The sequence below is a fragment of the Anthonomus grandis genome, chromosome 6, assembly GCF_022605725.1.
Source record: "Anthonomus grandis grandis chromosome 6, icAntGran1.3, whole genome shotgun sequence".
NCBI classification, from domain to species: domain Eukaryota; kingdom Metazoa; phylum Arthropoda; class Insecta; order Coleoptera; family Curculionidae; genus Anthonomus; species Anthonomus grandis.
Genome location: NC_065551.1, coordinates 25544747 through 25569790, shown reverse-complemented (window position 1 = coordinate 25569790; position 25044 = coordinate 25544747). Strand labels below are relative to the sequence as shown.

General features: G+C 28.6%; 2 protein-coding genes across 6 annotated transcripts in view; one reads left to right on the top strand and one right to left on the bottom strand.

Annotated features, from left to right (window-relative positions):
• LOC126737265 (protein gooseberry-neuro) overlaps positions 1–562 on the top strand; it is a 43005-nt gene extending 42443 nt beyond the window's left edge. Inside the window, exon 6 of the mRNA XM_050442081.1 lies at positions 137–562. Coding sequence (XP_050298038.1) covers positions 137–481 — 345 coding nt within the window. The 3' untranslated portion in view covers positions 482–562. The remainder of the gene's footprint in view (positions 1–136) is intronic.
• Positions 563–2009: 1447 nt separating this feature from the next.
• On the bottom strand, positions 2010–23782 carry LOC126737909 (neuropeptide-like 1). 5 transcript variants are annotated; one of them, XM_050442996.1, is made up of 7 exons: positions 23583–23782; positions 13650–13813; positions 12920–13116; positions 12589–12840; positions 12342–12536; positions 9278–9467; positions 2010–3053 (listed from the first exon to the last, which is right to left on the bottom strand). In XM_050442996.1, the coding sequence occupies exons 1-7, from the start codon at positions 23652–23654 to the stop codon at positions 2903–2905; spliced, it is 1221 nt and encodes a 406-aa protein (XP_050298953.1). In that variant the 5' UTR covers positions 23655–23782; the 3' UTR covers positions 2010–2902. The 5 variants fall into 5 exon arrangements, with proteins under 5 accessions (XP_050298953.1, XP_050298954.1, XP_050298955.1 ...); XM_050442997.1 differs by having other exon boundaries at positions 12342–12527; XM_050442998.1 differs by having other exon boundaries at positions 12920–13080.
• Positions 23783–25044: the final 1262 nt, after the last annotated feature.

Sequence of the window (25044 nt, the reverse complement as noted above, 5' to 3'; positions counted from 1 at the left end):
ATTGAGATTTTTGAAGTCACTGCTGCTTTTTATTTCACAATGTACGGAAAATTATCAAAAATATATTATAAATTAAGGCACAGTGACTGTACTTCTTTTAAACTGGTTTTAACAATTAAAAAATTCTTTGTTATAGCAATCAACAAGTTCCTATAATCCAACTGACTACACGCGACCAGAATACTCGGGCAATTTCGCAGCGAACTACGCACTAGCACAAGCTCAAATTTCCCACGCGCATGCGAGCAACCTCAGTAGACTTAAAGATCTACAAAATTCCAACCATGGCAAAGAAGTAGATCTTAGTACTACTTCTACAACCGTGCAACCCACACAACAAAACCCCAGTGAAAACCATCAGTGGACTAAACATGAAGAGTGGAGCAGTATGACTGGACACGAGGGGGCATATAGTGGAGAAGCAGCTGGTTTTGTGCAGGGACAGTATTTAGCTGGGACGGGAAAGGGTTATTGGGCTTGACCAAGAGTGTAATTTATTTTAGGTTAGGAAAAAGTAATTTATGTAGGAGCATAATTTTATTTAATGAAAATATGTTCTATAGTAAGGAAAGTTGTTTTTTTGCTTTGACACTAAAGGGTAGACTTGTATAGAGGAAAATATTAAAACATAGCATCTCTGTAGAATTAGAATATTCTCAGGGCAAAAAATGATAAAGCAGATTAATTACGTTTGAAATAATAAAAAAATATAAAAAAATTATCAAACTGCAAGAGTATTTAGCCATGGCCAAATAGTAATGATGATTATAACAATATCATTTAATACTTTCATTTTCTAGCTATTAAACCCAAAACGATATTACCTCATGGCTATTTTAGGAAAGAATCTATTCAGAAGTATCCCTGGAAATTTATGAAATATTCCGCTGAAGGTGCTTTTTGTATTATATGCGGGATCGGAGGATATAAGGGAGATAAAATTCAATGAATTTTGGTATTTTTAGCTTTATAGAGGGTCGTTAGCCGACTTGGGAGGAAAGCAGAATATAATGGCAGTTATGAGAAATTTTGTTAGGGGAATTAAGGTATTTAAGAAAATGAGAAGTAGAGGTTTAGGAGATCATTTTAAACGTTTAAATTTATTATAATTAAAAAAGCACTTTTTTTGAAAATTCACGTTTTACGTTTTTGTAAGCAAATTGTACTAAGGGAAAGCTTTAGGTCAGTGATTACTTTAAGAAATTGAATATTCTAGAAATAATCATAATCATTACCTCTATATGATCTAAAATATATTATTAAATTGCATATATAATTTTATGTTTTTTTTTATAATTCTGATGATCCTTTAACATTGAATGAAATACGTGTAATACATCAGTGTTTTGAATATTGATTATCATTGAAAGAACTAGAAGCAGAAAATTAATTTTCCTGAATGAAAAAATACTATTTATGATTTTAAATAACTTCAACAAATTGAAAAGTAGCTTAACTACCTGGAATTTTTTTGAAAATGAAAATACCCGAAAGACTTTCTGGAAACGTCGATAAAATAGAAACCAGAAGCAGATAAATCATAACCTGCAAAAAATTCTTGGTCTTAGTGAAAATATAATCTTGAAGTTATTGTTGAACTTCTGAAAAGAAAAATACTAACCTTACCAACCTTAAAAAGAATAATATTTTTAATATCTTAATATATAGTCAATAACCTAGAAGGATTAACGAAACTTTGTCTTGCTCATGCATGATGCTGTATAATCTTTAGCAGTTCTTCTAGTTTGCTCTTCCTTTATTACATTCATTCTATTATCTTAATAGCATTTCTCCTTTCTTCTCTAATTGATATCTTCCTTACAGTTTCGCAATAACAGTTGTTCTTCTATTGATTCTTTCAGTCGTATTACTCAATCTTGTTTACAAACCATGAACTACTTCTTTATCGTTAAAAATTACATCTTCCTTAGAAAGAAGATGAGCAAATATATCCCCTCCACAGATGGCTAACTGAATAGGTCTCAATTAACAAAAAAAAACAAATAATGGATTATCCATACAATTTTATTGTCAATAAATATACACATTTAGATTATTAGTTAAACGAGTGAAACACTCAATAAGTTATTGTCATATAATAAAAATTAAAGAACATTTATTGTCTAATTTATATGAATGTAAACAGATCGTTACGATATAATCCAATCAGAAAGATCTGTGTATTGTCAATTACAGCTGTTATTGTCAAAGCTTTCCAGCCCTCTATATTTTTTTTGTACCATTTTTATCAATAAATAATTATTTATGTTCCAATAAATAATAGTGTTACTACATTTACTTAACTATGCCCTAGTTTTATAATGTATTGTCTATAAAATATTGTTTTCAAATATGTTATAGTATACGTATATAATATAATTTTTTCTTTCAAGAAAATATCCTAGCTAATAAATAGTAATGTTTCATATATACCAACTGGCCCTAAATATATAGTTTATTCTATATTCTAATACCATATGTATCAATAGATATTCTTGATTTTTTTGATAGAATATTTATTAGTTGATATGAGGTAAGGATATGGTTTGGAAAAAACATTTAGGGTGTAACGGGACTGCTACTTAAATTGCTGTCCTATAAATAATAAAAATATAGGTGCATTTAATAACTACAAAAGTCAATTTAAGTACAATCCCACTTTCTAATACATAAAACACATTATTGTCAAGGATTTATAGAGAAAATTACGTCATACTCCAGTGGGTTATGCATATAAAAGCAAAATTTGCTTAAATTTTTCGAAGATTATTTTCTGTATAAGGTTTATGGAAATGTATATATGAAAATATAAACCAATTGTAGGCTCTACTTGCTTACATGATTTAAATTTCTTTGCCCAATTTTATGATGCCAAACCCAAACTGTTTTATCCCAATTTTACTTAAAACAATGTCATTCTTGGAGGCCTAAATACTTTTCGCAAAAGAATATTGTCTACAGCTGGCTGTAAAAGATAACGTTTGCTATCTAATGGTATCGACGAGACTTTGGTATAGCTGTAGTCTTTGGTTTTCCCATCTGTGGAATCCGACCTATGAAGAAAATACGAAATAATTATTTCAAGACATATAACGACAAAAAAAAGTTTATTATAAGTAACACTAATACATGCACAAGGTTTACTCATAAAATTGTTACCTTAAAATTTGCCATTTATAATTTAAAATATTATTTATTTATTATTCATATAATGTATTTATTTTTATATATATTAAATAATAAAAAACTAAAAATTTTAAAATACAACAGAATCCCGATTATCCGTGCTCGGGTTATCCGTGCTATGATTTCCCATTATTCAAATTACATTTTTGAGGTTCAAGCGTCGCTGTATATTACGATTTTAATTAAAAAGTTAAAAAAAAATATTTTTTAATTAAATAGAGATAAAGAACATTTTTTGAATTTAAAATATTTAATTTTTTATTTATTTACAATATTTTTATAAGTGAATAATGTTGATTCATATTGCGCTGAGTTTAAATTTAAAAGTGAATTTAGTAAAGCAGCTTGGTGGTGCAAAATCGTATATATCCTATATTATATTTATACTTATATATTAATATAATTTATAGCAAATTACTTTTTACGCACTAGTGCGTAAAGTAATTTGGTATTTAAATTTTTTTAAATATTTTCTGGGGTAGTAGAAAAAAAATTTGTATGTTACACGTAACAATGTGTAAAATCGTCTTTTTTTATGAATGGGATTTTTTTTTTCATTGATAATTCCTATGGTCCTTTTACACACTTGTTATAATTTAAAAAAAGGTAGGTCTAATTGACAAATGAACCTATTTTCTTTAAGAAAGGACCGATCAAATAAAAAAAAATATATAAAACTTTTGATTGTAAACTAGGCGATGACTCCAAACATAATTTCTATTTAAAATAAAATCAGTGACGTACAATTTCTTTAAATAAAATTTACAAAGATTTTCAAACGCACGCCACTCGTAAAGTAAAATAATAATTTTTGCGTGAAAAGATATTTATTATTTAACCAAACGTGCCAAATTTCATTTAAATATCTAAAGTAGATTTGAAAATATAATTAAATTTAAATATTTAAATTAAAATTTTGACATCCCGTATGTTTGTAACGATGCATTTTTCGAATATAGTTTACATTAAATACTGATATTATTCGCTTTCGAAACTGGAACACCCTGTATATGTAGGTTTTACAAATATCAAAGATATTTTTTATTTATATCAAATAATAACAAAATTTATAAAAAATTATTCAATGCAAAATGTGAACAACTAATTTCATATACGAATAAAATGGCCTCAAAATAGACCATTAATCAAAGAAATCATTAATATGTTAAAAATATTTTTCACAGCAATATTAAAATCAATTATAAGCTATTATTACTATTATTGCACTTATAGCCACCCTTTCGTATTCAGCGCATTAACAAGCTAAAAAAAATCCAATATATATCCGTTATATGGCAGCCACTTCTGTAAATTACCACTAGAAAACCTTCGAACAATCATCGTTTATCCATCCAAGCGCGTTCCCACAAATTATTCCCAAAGCAAAATTAATTTAAAAACAAAACGGGACGTATTCGCAAATATTAATTGAAAGCATTTCGGAAACAAAAGAGAAGAAAATAGGCTTAGAAAGTCGGAAACCCTAAAGGCGGACTTTTCTAGTGCTAGAGGCTGATTACGTTGCAATTGTTTAAGCTATCGATTTTCAAATGCTATTTGATGTAATCTTTCAGACTAGCCAAGTTTTAATGAGATTTCTGAAACTATATTGTCATTAAATTTGATTTGTTTTAAGGCCCAAACATTTATGAATTAATTAGTTAAAGTTGAGGATAACTATTTTGTTTTACCAAAGTTTGACCAAGGTAAATAATCATATTCATAATACTAATATCAGTTAATCACTAAGATTGAAAATGTTGGTAAGTCGTAGAAAATAGATCAGAAATGGCACAACTAATAAGTGGCAAAAAAGAGACAAATGACTACTAATAATATTTAATTTGATTGATATTATAATAATTTTGATAGTTATTTAAACTCCGAAAAGTACATCAGGTTAGTAAAGTGAAACTTGGTTGTGAAGCCCTGGATAGTATCATAAAAGGAGACGATAAGGAGTATGCAGCCGAAGAAGATAAAAAAGAAGATAATACGAGATAGGTTCAATATTATTGGAGTAATACGCAGTCTTTCAACTAAACAAAAATTTGAATCTTCTGCTTCTGCAAACTATTAACTAAGGACAAGAAGAAGAGGATAAAAAATACAGAATTTAAATAAAATAGGGTTAAATTAATTCGATCTGGGTACAAAAATGAACAATTTAGAATTTAAATAGAGCTCTTTGCACTCAAGTTTTACTGTTACCGGAGTAATAGGAATTTTTTAATTGCGATTTATAATTTAAAAAAAGAACAAGAAAAAGAAGACGAAAAACAAAAAGACAAAATGCAGTTAATTTAACTGGAATAAAGAATTTATTTTGACACCGTGTGGTAAATAATAATTTATTGCGTTAGTGGAGACCGTTAAGTCTCAGTCAAGTATAGCTTTTTAGATTTCGGTTAATGTGTCAACTCAATGTTATCGAAATGATAGGCAGTGAGTTCCAGCTGCATACAAAATCGAATCTCCAATCTGTGGATATAGAGTCGTGATTGATAATTAAATTAAAGAAAAAGAAGAAGAAGAAGAAAAAGTTAAAGGGCCGTATTTGAAAAAAATACAGTTCATTTCATACGAGATAGGTTTTTAATTTGAAACAACGAGCTGAACAATTTAATTCTTAAGTGAAGACTTTTAAAGTCAAATCTAAATAGCCTTGCTAAACGTTTTACCAAAAGGAAAAGAGTTGAATCACTTCTATATTGCCATCATAGATAAAAAAAGAATAAGAAGAGAAAAAGGAAGAAAAACATGAGGAGGATGATGACTAAAAATATTATTTCAATGAAATAGAGTTACCAAAAATTCATACAAAATCTACGGCATCCTAACAGGGCAACATATGATCTATTAACATTAAAAGATGGAAAAATACACCTGCTTTTTACATTTTGCCGACCACAATAACTAAACAAACATAAACATTAGATCTACAAGTATATCTAAAAGTATGATACACGCCTAAAATTCTTAAAATAAGATTATGATGTGACATCCATAACTATTACATGGTACTGGAGCATTTTTATCATTCGTTTGGTCTGAATTAAAACAACTGATATACTAAAATAGTCACCTAATTTACACTACTAAACTCAATCACTTGCGACTACTAGAAATTTTTATTTCTATCGAATTTATTTACTACTCTCTATGTCTGATTTAAATACCGCGCCAAAATTCCAAACTTCAATGCACTCAACTGGTTCCCAGCGGTGACGCGGCTCCTTATATACTCAGCTGACCATGATTCCGGAAGATTCGCTGACCTTCCACGCGTCTCCAGAGACGTCGTACGATGTGCCAGTTTTGTCATTCTGAAATGATGGAGATGCAACTGGTATTCTCGGCATTTTCAATATCGTTACAATATCAAATGTGCGCCGTAAATTACACTCTTACGAGAACTAAGATATAGATGTTGTTTAAGATAAGATATAGATGAAGTTTATAGACGTAGTGCTGGACATCTTAACATCTATCTTCTTTACATGCTGATGATGCTTCGGCTTTCTAAAGGCAGATGATCGTCAACTTTCCTAATTTTAACGAAGTTCTTTTACGTGACCTGCTTTATCACGTTTCAAACACTCTAACTAATCAATCCTAAAGTCGTCCTCTTTATATTTGAATTCAAGTACCTCTACTAGCTTAGATAGAAGTGCTAGTGGTAAATACCGTCTCATTTTATCCTGTTATCCTTATTAAATACCGTCTCGCGGAGTCCATCCAGGAACGCTTGGCCTGCCAAAGGTTACATGATTCATTCCGAGAAATCTGGATTTGCTAGTCGAACCAAACGTGCAATATCAGCTTTAAATTGCTGCAAGGATTCATCCTACTTCTGAGGCTAATGTAGCCTTTTTACCATTCGTTAGACAGTGTGAATTAAATCAATTGATGCACCAAAATAGTCAACTGATTTATTTACCGACTTACACTACTAAACGCGATTAGTAACGACTACTAGAAATATTTATTTTTACGATATTTATTTACTACTATTTATGTCCGACTTAAATATCGCGCCAATATTTCGAACTTTACTGCACTGAACTGTGTCAACTGACCCCCAAAGGCGGCGTGACTCCTTGGCTGGGATTCTAAAATCACGACTCGATCTCGATACGATCACGACTTTGAATTCGATCGCGACTCAGTCGTGACGACAAGGGTGATTCTAAATTTCAATCGTCGGCTAAACTCGTTTTATTCAGTTTGATTTAGGTTTCTTGGTATATATTTGTTATTTTCCCTAATATTTGACAGATGGAAGCGTCAATTGTCTTTTCTTTTGATAAACACTAAGAATTTTTATTTGTTACTTATTTTGTAAATTTTTTTTCGCCGCCGTGTTTTTTTTATTTAAATATATGCCTATATTATTTCTTTAAAATAAAAAAATGTCGTTTAAAACCACCACTACCCATTGGGAAATAATAATTGAATTCATGGAAAGTCACAAAAACTTGTGGTGTTCATCCACTTTTGGTTTTAATATGCCAGCCTGGGTGCAATCAATAGGACCTATAACACCGGGGAAATTGGATCTCTCCATAAATGTTAATTTATTAGTTTGTCTCTCATCTCTTATATTTGGAAAATTAATGAATCGATCAGCAAGGTGATTGTAAATAATTTCAGTATGGTTATAATACATAATACATAACTGTATAACCATATGGTTATATATGGTTATACAGTTATAATTTTATGGATCCAACGATTTGCAGTAGTTTCGCTAATTCCAAATTTAAAATATTCGTCCAATGCTTCTTTGGTAGCAATCTGTGGCATAAAATCTTGACATACTAATACTGTCCATTCAAAGGTAACTCTACTTCCTCTACCTCTATTATTAACAGAAGGTTGTGGAAAATAGGGTCGAATTAGATCTATTAGTTGTTTTTAAGTTTTAAGCTTCTTGATAATATACTAATGAAAACCTGGTATGACTATTGGTAAACAATCAATGCAACAAATACGTTTAAAAAAGGATGCTGGCACATTTTGCACGTAATAAATAAGGAAGAAGCTATATCGTCTGGTGCATACGATATATCCAAGCGTGTCGTCGACAAATCGTTAAAAACTAGGAAATCCGCAAGAGAGAATTTTTAAAATCCCAGTGCTTATATACTCGGCTGACCATGATTCCGAAAGATTCGCTGACCTTCCACAAGTGTCCAGAAACGTTGTGCGGTGTACCACTTGTGTCATTCCGGAATTATGAAGAATCAGCTGGTATTCTCAACGTTTCCAGTATCGTTACAGTATCAAAGGTAATTAGTAAATTACACTCTTACGAGGACTGAGATCATTTATATGGGATTATTCATGTGGTTTATGGAAGATTTAGTTACTGTCGCAGAAGATTTTTGACCCATAATCTTATCATTAACACACATAAAGTCAAAGCTTTTTAATGATTTAATAGCCTCCATAGCCTCCAAAAGATTCAACTTATTGCCCTTGCGCAATTATGCAATATTCTGACATTTTGTTCTGGCGGAAAAGTATGAAGAGCATTTCTAAGAGATGGTTAACGGAAAATATAGAGTTAATTTAATACGAATTGGGTCTTCTTCTCAAAAATGACAGCTGGACAATTCAAAATACAAATGAGGCTATTTAAATCAAGTTAATATAACTGGGGTTTTTAAAGTATTCTAAATTTGGCTCTCGCGCCCATGGATGTTATTATGAAAGAAGAAGTAGAAGAAGAAAACGACAGAGTACAGAATTTGAAAAAAATGAAATGAATTTCAAATATATTTTAATAAAATGAATACGTATTAAGTTTGAATATTTTAAGAATAATGATACTATTAACTATGTAAAGACGCTTGGAGATCAGTTACTTAACAACATATTTTCATTATTACAAACATGAGTTCTATTGATTGAAATTTAAATATGCTATACCTACCATTTCTATACTAATAAATTTCAATGCTTTCCCACACATTGTATTCTACACTAAAGACTACCAATATATACAAAATAACTACCAATAAATCTACTAGCTTCTCTAACTACCATTCCAATAGTTAACATTTAAACACTAAAAACCTTGTTTTACTTTGTGGACTTGCAAATGTCATCACCGTTGGACCGTAAAAAGGACCGTCCGGACCTGTTAAATCGCCTGATGGACCTGTAAGACGGTAACCAACCAAGTCTGGCCAAGGCTGCCACGTGACGTTTTTCTGGTAGTGAGGAGAAACTGGAGTAGCTGCTTGGTCGAAACCAGCCGGATTTTGCTACAGATCCTAAATAATATGTGTTTTTTTGGCAAAAAAGGTATAGGTAAAAGATTAATTAAAGATTTAATAAACCTATTTTTCGCAAATCTTTTTTTAATTTAGTACGTTTATTATAAGTTTGTTTTTGGTGATTTAAGATATGGAGATCTTTAAATCGGTTTATGGTTAAGTTGTATTCGCAGTTAAAAGAAAATTAGGTTCTAGACCTGAAATGTACCACAGTTTTCACAGTAATACAGTGATGATTCTTGGTTATAAAGATGCATATATGAAAAATATTACATATACATAGAAAAGCCTTTGATACACCAACAATGTTTAATTTATGTGAATCATTAGTACTATCGCATTTAAATTACTGTAGTGTTCTTTATATGTGTTGTTTAACTCAGTATGATAATTTTTATGCAGAAAATTCAGAATGCATTGTTATGGACTAAATCTCTATGGTATTCATAAGTTTGATCATATATAGCTACAACTAAAAGAATGCACAAAGATTCCTATAACAGAAAGTTACCGGTTACATACTTTGTGTTTAGCCTTTAAACTGAGACAAACTCATTTCCCAGGATACCTATACTATTATTAATAAAGTTTATAATTGTTTTATATGCGTATTATCTACATAGTATTAAGCTTAAGTCGTTACCATTGAATATAGGAAATGTTATAAAAAATGTCATTTATTCTTATTAATATTATTGTTATTAACTTAAGGCAGATATTTTTTAAAATTTAAATTTGTCCATTATGTGAATTTAAGCAGATGTATTTCTATCTTCATTAATGTAAAGTAAACATCGAGTAAAATAAGTATTACAAAAATATCATAAGTAAATATTTTTTTATTAGATGACTGATGACCGGAGTATATAATAATTTTTAATAATATATTTTGATAAAATAATATTAAAAACGATTTACTTTGTATAATAGGCATTTTAATACTTGGAAATTTTTTATCAAATTATTTTATTATGAGTTATTGTAAATTACGAGAAATGTTATTAGATACTAAAAATTAATCCTAAATTGAAATTGTAAGAAAAACCAAATATTTGTTATAGCCGGACATATATTGACAAATACTCTTTAAACATTATAAATGAAAGACAAAACAAAATAATAAAATCAAGAAAAAAATTGGGGCGGATACACCGCAACATAGATACACTATTAGTTTTACTCCACCTCAAACCTAAGCAAAAACCAAAACATTTATTTAAAAAATTTTAATTTTTTTTAATTTTCCTTACGTTCTGTACTGTATTTTTATTACCTAATAAATTTTACTATGTCAGCTCCTTGTATCGTCCAGACCAAACTAATTTTTTTTTCAACTGATTTACTTTACTGTTTGTCGTAACATTTAATGTCCTTCGTAAATTGTCCCGAGGCACTTTTATCGATATTTCATTTTCTATAAATCTTTTTCGAGTCTGGCCATATAGACCAGTAAAACACACACTTATTTCTTCTTTTCTTGGTATATAAATTTAACTAAAAAGGCACAATATTCCCTTTTTTCATATTTATACATATAAATTTTGCCTTTATGACTACTTTAATAAAAATGATTTTCTGTGCGAGAGAATTTTATCAATGACTGTTTACCCACTTACTTTCCGTAATATCCACGCTATTAATTTCCGACGATGCACTGTTTGCCCTGCTGCTTTCGTTTTCACGTAGCAACTTCTTTTTTAAACTTTTTTAATTTAGTATTTCTCGCTAAAGAAGTTAACCCTCTTAGAGATTTCTTCAGGGAAAACGGTAAATTGAGTTTGTTCTTTTATCTATCTGGGATTCTGTTTGCACAGCTCAGGAATACCTTATTAAATTGAGGTTTATGCCTTAATTATGTTTACTCTGGAATTGACTGGGTATTAGAATTACGTGGTTAATAGAGTTTTTATTTGGAGAGTAACAGATAATTTCTTTAAAGCTTTGTATATAAATAAATGTTTTTTTAAACGCAAAGTATTAAAAAAAAACAATAAAATGGGTTTTTTTTTTTACTGCATTTGGTAATTATACGCAAGAATGATATGTTTTGCAAACTATTGAGAGAGTATTACAAAAATATATTTTTAAAACGGAAGAAGGCTTTTTTCTATAGGTTTCATTTTTGATACTAACTGATCCCAAATCAGTAAAAAAGTAAAGTATCCTAAGAGCATTTGCTATCCCAATTTGACCCAAAAAATTAAAAGAACAGATAAGTTAATTAAAAAACGGGGGCAACCATACCCTTATAAGTTATGCGTTTTAATTAATTAATTTATATAGAATTATGGTACAAATCAGTATTTCGACAAGATTTTTATTAATAATGTAAAATTGTGTTTTAAAATTTTAAAAAAGTTTATGGAAAACAGATAAACTAGATCATCATAAGACGTAAAATATTCTAAAAATAAAGCAAGCGTGGTTTGACCAAGGATACCTCAAAACTTTTCACTTAAAATTAGATGTCCACGTAAATTAACCTGAATAAAAGGGTAACGAATAATGTAAATTTAAATTATACATTCGTTTGGATTAGGAAATTTATATAAATATAAAGCACCAACATTAAAATATCTTCGAGTTTATCGTTATATCGTTATATCTTCGAGTTAATTTCATATGGAATAATGTTTCGTGCAAAAATTAAGAAATTCATATGGCATAAATAACTTCAGTTATAGGATATTTATTCCTTGACCAGCATGATTTTAGCTAATAGTCCTAAAAGCAACCAACTATTACATTGATAAGCCATACTATAAACGTTGCAGTATAAAAATTCTGCCTGCAAGAGGAATCTAAATGGTTACACATGTTCATGTGGTTAAGACATTATACAAAACATATGTGTACAAAGAACAAACTTACCAAGAAACCGTTTATCTTCTACCGCGTAAAGTTCAGGATGAACCGCCGCTAATTCCTGCAAAATGTCTTCGTAATCCGGGGGCATCTGATAAACCATTTCATTGTCGAAATATTCAGTTGCTTGACGTTTTCCTCGCTGTTGCGACTTTAGAGACTGGATTGAACGTTTGGCTTCTGCAGGTGAATCTACGTATTCTAAACGAAATTATAATAGTTTATTTTATCGCTTTTTTTATATTTCGCTTACCCGTAGACCTTTTTCCTAGTGCTCCGTCTCTGGCTAGAGATTGAATATTGCGCTTTCCATATACATAAGGTAAGTCTCCGTTTTTGGCTATACTTCCTATAGTTCGCTTACCAAACCCAGCTGCTTTGCTTACCGGGAAGTTATATGTCTGTGCTAAACTAGCTAAGTTACGTTTAAGGTCAAAATTTTCCAGCATGGTGCGGTAGTTTCGAGGCTTGTGTAATTCGCCATTTCTAGCTAATGCTTCTATACCTATTAAGAGAAAATTATTTAATGTTTCATTGTACAATTCTTAGCAAAGAACATTTAGGTTAAATGCAGTCTACTTTACCACGCTTTTCGCTTGTGTACGGAAGAAGTTCTAGAGGGATAGAGTCGCTTTTTCGAATATTCATAGAGCTTCGCTTATAATTCGCATCTTCAGTTTGAGGAGGAGTTTTATACCATAGCCCGGCCCTGGCCAGAGATTCTAAGTTACGTTTTTCCGGATTACTGTTTGGATCAAATAAAGCGTATTTTATTGCAGCACTAAAACAAGTATTGAAACATCGTAAAGCATAACTTAAGTAAATATGGTTTACACTTCCTTTTTAAATTAATTAATTTACAATCTAAGCTTGAAAAATAAATTATATTTTATCAAAAAAACTTAATTAACATTCAGGATTACAAGCAACTTGCTGAGCTTGTTTACTTTATTAAGAAGAGATAACTTTCTTACTTAACAAACTTTGTTCAACGCCTTAAAATGGCGTTCTGGAGTATGCCTCAATTTCTTTAAGGATTAATTAAATTTATGAAAGATTAAGAGCTTAAAGGCAACGTAATTTTAAAATTTAAGAACAAAAGACATTAGGCAACGTTTTATGGAAACAGTTGGAGGATTATAAGATTATTTATAAAGTCGTGGCAGATTTTAATGTTTTCTAAATTAGTTTAGTATCTTATTTCTGTTTTAGAAAAAAAGCTTTTCGAACTACCTCATGTAAAAACAAAATATATAATGGAGGTATTCTATTTTGACATTCAATTACCTTTATATTTATTAAAAAAATACTTACATGCCATAATTATCATCGTCGATTTCAGATTTAAGTTCTTTTTCAATTTCTTTTAAGAGTAACTTTCTGAGTGACATTATTTGCATAGATTCTCCTTCTTGTGGATTAAGTAGAGCATCTAACAGCTCGAATAGCTCCATATCATAAGAATTGTCTGATTTTACCTGCAACGATATTTTTCTGTATTTTGCTGTATTCAGTGCTTTGCTATAGGTCGGGGTTAATCTAATAAATATTTTTAATAAGTTGAAATGTTTTTTTAAGATGTACATATTTTAAACTAAAATTCTATTTTAATAAAAATATGCCAGTTTCCAAATTCAGCCTATTTGTAAACAGTATGAAAAAAGTGTACCAACAGAATTGAAAAAAATAATATTTCAAAATTACTTATATTTTTTATTTATTATTCATTAATTAACAAACATTAAAAGATGAATATAAAAAAAATTTCTGGCAATTCAAAAAATCCTTTTTGTATTTGTTAAATATTTTGTTCATTCTTTTTCAATACATTAGACAATCTCCAAATAAATTCACGTTGGAAATATTTTGTAACTTTAAAAATATATTGTTTTTCTCAATTTTCAGATACAAGAATCCATTTGTTGGTGAACCATAGTACCAAAAAAAATATAATTTTGACGTATTTAAGGCGACTTTAACGAAGAGAAGAAATTTAATTTATTTAAAATTATCAAAAAAGTTGCCTACTGTGCTGAAATGAATTACGTAAAGACAAATTAATTTTAAGGTGCTTAGGCGCTAATACAGAGATAGACACATTGATGTTCGCGGATCACATTATTCATTCTACACCTTCTAAGAGATCATAATAAAATTCGAGTCATATTATTAATAAAACTTTTAATAATTTTCACTTTAATAGTATTTTAATATGGAAAGTATAGATAATAAAATAATAGATATTTCGCAGAAGTAGAAAATTAAACTTGTTTGATTGAATCCTCGTGTTATTGAGGCTAAAAAAACCCTATTTATATCTTTGCATGCAAATGCGTTGCAAAATTTAGAATAAAACTCATATAAGACTCAAATGTAATGAAAAATCCTTAAGATCACATGGCTCGTCAGAAAAATGCAAATTTAGTATCATTTATATTAGATGAAATAATTACAGTAGTAAATCAAAATTAGGAAATTAATTATTTATTTTTCTTAAGCATTTAACTTATTAAAAATAATGGAATTTTGCTTTGTATAGTGAGCCTAATACATTTAAAATTGTAATGGAAAACTAACATTTTCTTTTGATAAGACAAATTAAAAACCATTTTTGTTGGAACAATCATTTTCCTTATCAGTTTGTATAGTAAACGATAATGTAATAAATATTTTAAAGGAAAATTAGAAAAAAATTAATACAGAGGAATGATAAGTTAAAAAGAAGAAAATTTTAAGTTAAAATTTTAGTCTTATAAATCGAGTTATAGTCTCTAATAAATATTTAAGAAATATAGCATAAAAAGGTAAACGCTAACAATTACCTATGTTAGAGATTATATTGCCAAAAATGTATAGAGTTTTTTATATTGTGCAAATGGTTATCCACTAGTATCTATACCAATTTTCAAAATTAGGATTTTTAAAGTAATGCAATTGTGCCTAAAGTAAAATTTTAGAATTTTTTTTTAGTAAAGTTTAGTTTGCTTCTGTTAGTATCAACTAGTTATTTTTGTACATATTTTTCACTTCTTTGCATTAGTTGCAATTAAGTACGTATCAGTTGAAATTATTTACATATGGCAACAGAAAAATTATTCATTGATTTAATACGTTCTAAAGGGAAATTACATAAAATCCATAATAAAAATTTCAAGATTTCTCTATCTGTTTAATAATTAATGTTAAATAAGCGATTAATATAAAATATCATAAGAAAAACCCGATTTTAGGATAAACTAGTTTTTTTTAAGCCAAATCAGTTTATCCGAAAACCGATAATATGAACTAGTTTTGACTAAGCTAGTTCATCTAAAGCCATCATCTAGTTTACCTAAACTGGTTTTTCTGGAAATAATTTAATTATGATTAGGAAATACTAATTTGGCCTAGTCTGGATCGCGATTTTAGCATTATGATCACAAGCTACACATTCACAAGTTAAATATTTTGAAACATTTTGTTTTTTTTATGAATCCAAAGTTCTAAAAAACTAGTTTATCCTAAATTCGGGTTTGTTCAGCAACATATATACATATGCAGTACTTTTAAAATTCAGTTTCACGATCAATTTGTATAATAAGTTTATGCAGACTTGATTTATGGGTTCTATTTTTCAAAGTTTATAGTTATTTTCCTTCAGGTTAAAAACTAAGTAAAAACTACTTATACTCTAAATACAAATATGTTCCATTTATTTTTATTTCCTACTTGATATTTTTATTGAACGAAAAAAAAATCGAATTTAAATATAACGAACAAACTTTGAAACAAATATTTCCAAGGAAAATTAAATTTCACCACTTTCCACTCGAACCCAATTTATTATGCTGAAAGTACATATAAAATAAATTCCAAAAGGGATTCCAAAAAATACACTAAAACGCTTTTAAAAGCTTACGCCTATAGTTACTTTCGTCGTTTTGCAATGCTCGCTTTCGTGACGAAAGAATTTTTCAATTTTAAAATCGTGGGTATAACGTGGAAAATGATACTTTGCTTGAACTGTGACAGTTTTATTGCTGCATAAGCTTTTTAATCAAATTGCGATATTTTACTGGTAGGTGATTTAAAAAAGTAGTCCGTCTAGTCGAGTAAAGAACAATTCATGTTACTTTTAAGCCCTCCGTCGTAAATTAACAAATACTAAATATTCAGTTCCTTTAAATTATTTATTTCTCAAGAACATAAGTATTGTTGCCAAGGAAAATTTATTTAACCTGAATCAAAATTTGAATTCCTTGAACAGGTTTAAAATCAATTAATATTTGTTGAAGAAATTCGGTCTCGTGATCAATTTGTACAAAAATTTCTCCAAAATCATAATGGAATTTACAAATTCTCGTTTTAAATATCAATTTTGTAATTATTAAAACTCAACGGCACTAACGATTTTTACCTACACTTTGTATAGGCATAAAAACCAGTTCTGTGAAAATGCATAAAATTCCGCTAATTACTGCTGCGTAACGCCTTTTTAATCCATTTTTAATCGCCAAATGTACGATATCTGCAACCAGAGCAATATTTATCTGCATGCATTTAGTGCCATTTAGTAAATTTTATGTTTTTTAAGGTACAAAATGTATATCCTAAATTTTGCAATAAATAATTTATATTATTAACTTAAAAGTTCTAATTTTAACTGTAATAAATGAACAAAAACAAATTCGTCTGTTTCCTTACAAAGAATAAACAAACATTAAGTGCTTCAATATTTTCCTGAGCTCTTTTTAAATTGGCTTTAAGCTTCTCTTATCAAAAACTTTTTTATTTGTCAACCACACAGTAGCTTTAGAATATTAAACTAGAGACAGAAAAGACGGAATATATGAAATAAGAGCATTAGAACATCTGGAGACATCTAAATTTAATTTGTTCTTGAATGCAAAGGAGATTACGCGACTCAAGGGAGAAGCTTTTTGAAATAATAAAAAATTTGAATGTTTAGTTTTCTTAAGGATTTTTTTACGTAAATATTTATATAATTTGTTCGCTATTTAGAAACAAAAACAATAACCTATGTATTGTATTTTATACTAGTAATGTAAATAAAAGTGAAAACCTAAATTTAACGTTATAATCAAATTTGAGTTTGCGTGGGCACCCAATTTAGGCTAACAATGTGGTAAGGATCAATATGCATTTCTGATTTGTAAAGCTTGATCAGGCTGTATTGTTTGGTTAAACAAACATTTACCTGACATTTGAAATGCTTTATTTAGAAAAGCCAATTTACGCGGGTAAAATTTAAGCATTTAATATTTTTTTTATTCATAAATATACTGAAATACTTATATAATAACTACAGATTTTTTTTAATAAATCCTTGAATACTATTTAAATATTTCTGCAATAATTTCAAATAAAACTTGTAGCACATAGGATACTTAAATTTTCCTGAACTAAATAAATAAATTTGATACTAATTAAAACCTTAAAAAAATTGTTGTTTATTATATTGAAATTATGCTATTTTTAATAAAATAATTTGGTAACTATAAGAACTATATGCACTTACTTGTTCCTGTTTATTTAAAATGTGAAATTGAAATTTATTTTAAAAAGTTCGGTTAGTCTTTTTGCTACCCAGTAGGTTTTTACTGTATATATATAATAAATTACATAAATAATGTGCAAATAATAAAAAAACTAAAAACTGAAAATATATGAAGTATCAATATTCACTTAAAAAACATAAATTATTTTAAGTATTAAAAGAAATGCTGAAATTTACTTCAAAAGATTTTAAAGTTGCTTTAAATATCTAAGAAAGATGCTTTAAATACCTAGAAAAAATTATTTTTCTCACTACTTGATAAAATTAACAAAAAAATCATAAAATTACATCTCTGATAGGACAAGGTCTAAAAAAATTAATATCTTTTTGTTTAACCACATAAATAAAATAAAAAACTATATATAAATATTAGATATAAATAATAACAATAATAACTTGAAATTAGCGGAAATTTATAAAATTTTCAGTTCAACAATTTTGCTAGCAATTAATGTTTTATATGGTTTTTAGATTTTAAAAAACCTTATAGGACAACTTTAAAAAAATAACTAAAAACTAGTTTTTCAATAAAGCTCTATTCAAATAAGTCCATCCAAACAATTTGTTTATTAATGCAATAATTTAAGATTTTAATAACTATATCAGACTGGCAATTATTAGGCGTAAAATAAAACCATTCAGTTGACTCTTAAACTAGCGAATGATGCTTAAATCAGTTTAGACGCTAAAAATTGTTAATGGCCCAACCGATTGCATATTATGAACTAAATATTTTATAAAATAATAAGAGATTATATCAAAATCCCGATATTAAAATTTCGATGTCTCTTCAAAATATTGTTATTGTTTCTCCTGTTTTCTTAATAATTCTTAAAGAATCGGACATGATTAAATCTAATGTATTTCCTTATTTTCTCTTAAATAACTAAGGCCGGTTAAGCTGCGATGCGAATTTCGATAATCAAAAAAAAAATTGTGATGAAAAGGGATTTATATCTTTTTTATTTGCTAGGACTTTTTTTAACGGAAGTTTCAAAGTTTTAGCATGGGTTTCAGCTTGTCCTTTACTCTTAGCATATTTAGGAGTTGAAAACAGTTGCGTAATTTTATTGCTCCTTAAATAATTTTTAAATTATGAAGATGAAAAGGGACGCCCATAGTCTGATACAAGTTTTATAGGCTTTTCATAACTGTATTAAAAATATCTAATTTGTTATCTAAATGAGAAGTTTATTCTTGATTGATTGATTCGACTTTTCGACATTTATCCCTTCCCTGGTTACTGCAAACTATGGATACGTGCCTTCTTTTCTTGCAGACATTGCAGGTGGCATATTAAAATAGTATATGTAGAGTTGCCACGATGACTGCATCTGTCTCCTCTCGATTAAACTTGTGGCGAGTCGGCCTTATATCTTTTAATGGTCTTTTGTAGCTTTAGCAACATTGAACTGCTATGGAAGATAATGTAATGAGGCCTACGTTAAATTCCTTAAAAGTTGACAGCGATGTTATAAATTCATTAGATGAGTTTTTCGATTATTTCCAAAATTTCAGTTGTTTAAAAGCTTCATGAGAACCGCAATATGATATATATTCATCCATTTCTTCCTTTTTGCTTAAATTTGTACCTCTCGGTAATTTCAGAAGGTGTTGGCCTAAGGTGTTCTTTGAGCAGCTTGACTAGAATCTGAAAATTCCCTCCGGTGCTTCTGGGCTATATAAATCAACCATGAGTTCAAATGCTTTATCTCCACCTACCGTAATTAGGATTGCAAGCTTTAACTCACTTAATTTGGTTTACTTTGAAAAACTAGTTCATTCTGGTGATAAATTCCATAATAAATTTTAAAAAAATCTAATTTTCTTTTCAGTATTTTAATTTAGTTAAACAAATTGTTTTACCGATTGCGCCAGTTAAATTATTTTAGAATTTTAATGATTATATTAACAACTCGTAATTATTAGACATAAAATAAAATCAAAGTTTATATATTTTAACATTGAAATATATAGACTTTGATAAATCTGTGTAGTTAACTACTGGACCAGCGAATGATGCCTTAATTCTCGTTGCACTGTTCATACCTTATGCATTCCCAAATAGATAAATAAATGGTCATGTTAAATACTTGTTTATATGAAACTTTTACAGGTATATTAATTCTTATATACATATAATATTAGAATTATAATTTTATATCGTCGATTAAAAATGTATTTTTATAAGCCTTATCAAAGGTATATTAAACAGACTCTACATTATCTCCTAATGCTAATAGGCATTCCTGAGAGATTCCACCAATTTCTCAAGGAGCGTTTAATGTTAATCAATTTGCTGATATATTCTGAGAATTCTTCAGTTAATTATTCCTATTATATCTTAATAACATATTAGTGCAGATACAAAAATAATTAATTTTGTTTTAAATATTTTGTATCTTAAAGGAATACTAGTTGAAACTTTGTATTCGTACTATTTTTATTTTTAGGTTATTTTGAAATATGCATTTAAATTTAAGATATTTTAATTTTTACTATAGGTTTATTTAAAATTTAAAACTGAAAAATTAATTTAATGACGATAGCGATACCGTGATTTTTTACGTGACTGATCATAGTTTTTGTAAAAGTTTTCCGTGTTTTTCTAATAAGAAGATCAGAAAACAAAATATGATATATAGTATATAGCAAGTGAGTTGATTTTTGTTACAAATAACAAGTATTTTGCTGAGTAAGTTTTTGTTTGAAATGTCCTTTTAAATATAGGGCGTTTAAGTTTAAATTTGCTTTCATTTCATCATTCTAATGGATTTTATTATCGAGATGCAAAGTGCATTAAATATCGTTGTACTTCTATTATTATCGTCGAAAATATAGTACTTTTAAATAAATAAATAAATAAAGCCTTTATTCATACCACACAGTCTTATAATATTAAAGAAATGAAAATTAAAAATTATCAATTTGTTCTAAATATGCAGGCTGGCCAAGTCTAGCAAATGAATGCTATTCTACTTTTTAGGTCTAATACTTGATAAATCCTTGTTGAAATCCTTCCAAATCCTCCTAAAATCAAAAATTTTATGCAAGCAGGTATTGCTTTATGCTTAAGTCTAGCATGTAAAAAACTACCAACAGATAAAATGCTACTATTTTTAATATGATTTAATCCAATATTTAAACTTGTATTTATTCAATAATTTTCGGATATCAGAACTTGTTCTTTTAATCAAAGTTTTCAGCAACGATTGTGTCACATACTTTATTCCTCTCAGGAATTGTGTAGCTGCTTCAAAGGGTTATAATATTTGGTTCAGTTTTCTTATAACTTACCATTCACTCTTTAATTAGCAAATCCTCATTTAAAATTGCAATAGTACTTTTTATTGTCATCTTTCATTCTAAAAACGTTTTAATTATGTAACCGGTGGAATTCCACGTAGTACGATAGTTTTACAGTAGTTTCAAGGGCACGGTAGTATTTATAGATTGTCTTTGAACAGCCATTTAGATACATTATTGCTTTTTAATTGAGGCAATATTTTTACTTTATTAATAATTTCCACGTTTCTTAAATCATCGCTAACCACTAAATTAATCGTATGTGTCAGACACCCGAAATACTTCCAACTAAGAAGATCTTACTTATACTTATTTTAAATCAAAAATTATACTTATTTTTGATGTTTTTTAGTACACCATATTTTAGTTATAGAGTTAGTCACCTCTTGGGTCCAATGTACCCCAACCTTAAAATTTTCAACGGCACCACCCCTTTTGTGTTACCTTAAATTAAAGATCTTTTGGAGTATAGTGAGGTAGTTTTTACATGATGCGTTTCCGGATAAGTGAATTGGGAGAAAAGGTGCAAAAGCATGGCCGGCGAGATCACCAGATCTAACGCTCCTCGACTTTTTCTCTGAGGTTAATTAAAAACTGTTGTGTTTAAAATACAACCAACTTTACTGGATGATTTTCGGCAACGGACTATTAAGGAATGTGCATCTATTCTAAGCGAAGTGTGAGAAATGGGTTTGAAAATGGATTATACTTCTATTAAATTAAATTTTAAGCATCTAATTATGTAAAATAACACTTTATAAAAACAGAGTTTATTTTATTTAATTATTAACTTTCTTTGACCCTGTATAAAATTTAGGAAAAATTTTTATGCAGGTGAATACTAGTCCAAAAAACCTTTAGGTTAAGGTTTCCGAAAATTTTAGGGTTGGGGTGCATAGGGTTCAAGGGGTGACCCACCCTATAACCAAAATATGGTGGTTTCCTCTACATGTGTAATATTTGTACCAAATAGCGCTTTTCTAACTTTTTTAGTTTCAAAGATATTTGCATTGAAAGTTTTCAAATTGATACCCTGTATGTTATAATATGTAACACATAACGTATATGAACGTATACGTAACACACGTATCAATTTATGCTTCATTTTCCAAAAAAAAATCTATTGTGGTATGTCACTTTTTGCTATCAGTGATCAAAACTCACAGTTCCTAGAATATCGTTCACCCCTAATGTAAACCGAGTTTTTAAAGTATAAACATTAAAAATCAGAAATATTTTTTTAAGCTAGTTTTGTTTGTTGAAGTTAAAAAAACATTTACAAATTGCTACTTATTTAAAAATCTCTAGAATGTTCCCTAATAAATTACGTCAATTTTTAATTAAATTTAAATAAAAGTAAATGATGTAAATAAACTAAACCTAAACAAAAAATAAGTAAATGCTAAATTTAAAGAAAAATTTTTTTTTAATATTTTAATGTTAATTATAAATTTAACGCTGAATAAATAAATTAAATAAATTCGAGAATTTAAGCTCTGTTTTTAAATCAAAGAATATATATTTTTGACGATTTTGGTTTTTTTGTCTAATTTATTCGATATGCTCTTAATAAAAGAATATCGAAAATTCAGTTAATATAAAACAGACTAAAATTATTTCAACTAGTAGAACTTTTTAGAAAATTAATTGATATTTAAGATTTTAAATATTAGTTATAAATGTTTTAGTTTTTGATCTGAATCTTACACCGTATAGTAATTTTATTGAGTTTTTTAACATTAATTTTTTAATAGTTGATAGGAAAAATAAGCTTTTGGAGATAAATAAAAAAAAACATTTAATTTTAAAGTTTTTTTAATTTTTAGGTTCATAGGTAAAAATATATAAATGAGCTTTATAATAATATTTACTAAGCTTTATTAGGGTTAAGAAACATGTATGTGTATTATTATTTGAGTTTGTATTAAATAGCTATAAATAGAAGTAACTATCATTAAGATGCCGAATTATTGATTTTTGTTACACATTCGTTAGAACTATAAAAATAAATTAAATTAGAGACAATAGAGAATACAGGTATATTAAAAATCCATTATTTTCCAAGGTATTTATTATGTTAAAATATGTAGTTTTATGAGCTTAAAATCATTATAAGGCTTAATATAATTTACCTTTTAATATAAAACAGGTATAAAAATATATACCAGTAAAAAACTATTAATTATGCAATAATTCAGAAATTACAAATTTTTCTATTAAAAAAATTACAAAGTAAGTAAGTACTAAGATTTGTATAAGAGTAAGTAGAAAAATTGTTACAGAAATGTCCATTAAATATAGGCGGATAACCTTTATTTCATTATTCCAAAGAATCCTAACCTCCTAAGCAATACTTTCGCAAAAAATACATACAAATAACTTACCTTATTATCAATCAGCAACCCAACCACTAAGACACAAAACACACAAAAATTGATCAAGCCGAGACTGCCCATAATTCACCCTTATACCTGCCAAAAGCCCCAAAAAAAAATCTATCTACGAGCGTTTTCAATTTTCCCGGGAATGTTAAACTGAACTGTTGCTTCTTTGCTTCTCCAGATGCAACACGTACGTGCTGACGCTAAGGGCTTCTGTTGGCGTCGCGACGCCAGCATCTGTTTTATAAGGCAGCGCCCCCGCATTGAAGGGTGGGGAGTGCAGGGGGTGAATTTTGATAGGCCGGAAATTATGATAGTGAGTGTGTGGTAAGATTTATGGACGGTCTGACAAGGTGAGATCTTAGCGATTTCTAATGAATTAGGAGATGGGGTGGAAATTCTGTTAAGGCTTCAATACTTTAGACAACGAACTTATTAAGTTAATCTACAAGAACAACTAAATCTTTTAATTTATATAAAAATCAGTTGATTTTTTATTGTGGGCAAATTATAGAATTAATTTTATAAGCACACATATATTTGGTATAACCAAGCATGGTTATGACAAATATTACGCATATTTCTACAATAGTTTTAATATTTGTGGTCAGTATACTAAATCGTTTTACTTCATTAAATTTTTATCTTAACAAACTTAACAATGCCTTACGTTGGGCGAACAGGGGAAAAATAGTTATTGCTCTCGTTGAACAAGGCAAGTAGCTGCAGTAGTAAGTGTGACCGAAAAAGCAGTTCCCAAAACCTGTAACAGATATTTAAAACTAGGAACCCTTAAGAACAGGCCTAGAGAAAGTCACAAAGGGTCGCAACCAAACAACAGGATTGTTTTGTATGACAAATTGCTCGAGAGAAATCCTAACCAGGCAAATTAAAATGAACTGGTTAAATTGTTGTCTTCAATGCTAAACTAGAACTTCTAAAAATTGGAAAAAGTAATTTTTTCAGATAAAACTAGAGTTGGCCTTAAGAAGATCGTCGAATTCGTGTTCTCAAAGCTCCAGGAAGACGAGCTACATTTCAGTTTGCGAAATCCATCCAAAGTATAAAGGAAGAACTGTAATGTTTTGGGAAGGAATAATGATGGAAACAAGAACACTATTGATAACACTTTAGCAGATGTTGACAGGTCAGGGATATATCGATTTGGTTTTGAAACGAGTAGTCAGACTTTGGAGGTGCTATTGGAGATGATTTTACTTTTATACAAGATAATGCACTCCCATACCAGCAGAGTGGCTCGAGATTACACTATCGGGCAAAAGTAGAAAAACTTTTTAAAATTCCTTATACTTTTTAAAGCATTCAGTATTAAAATTATTATTTCCTAAGAATATTTTACTCTCTTAATAACGCCATTTTTTTCATTACTTTTCACATTCCTTTTATCACTTGTTTATTTATAGTATGAATCCAAATATTTTAGATTGTACATAAATAAAGAACT

Bases quoted from the DNA above. Each gene is read 5' to 3' on its own strand.
- LOC126737909 (XM_050442996.1), bottom strand. From the start codon at position 23,654: ATGGGCAGTCTCGGCTTGATCAATTTTTGTGTGTTTTGTGTCTTAGTG. The intron at 13,814-23,582 runs GTAAGTTATTTG...ATATCGTTGCAG, and splicing joins GGTTGCTGATTGATAATAAG to GTAAAATCAGACAATTCTTA. The intron at 13,117-13,649 runs GTAAGTATTTTT...TACTTGTTTTAG, and splicing joins GACGATGATAATTATGGCAT to TGCTGCAATAAAATACGCTT.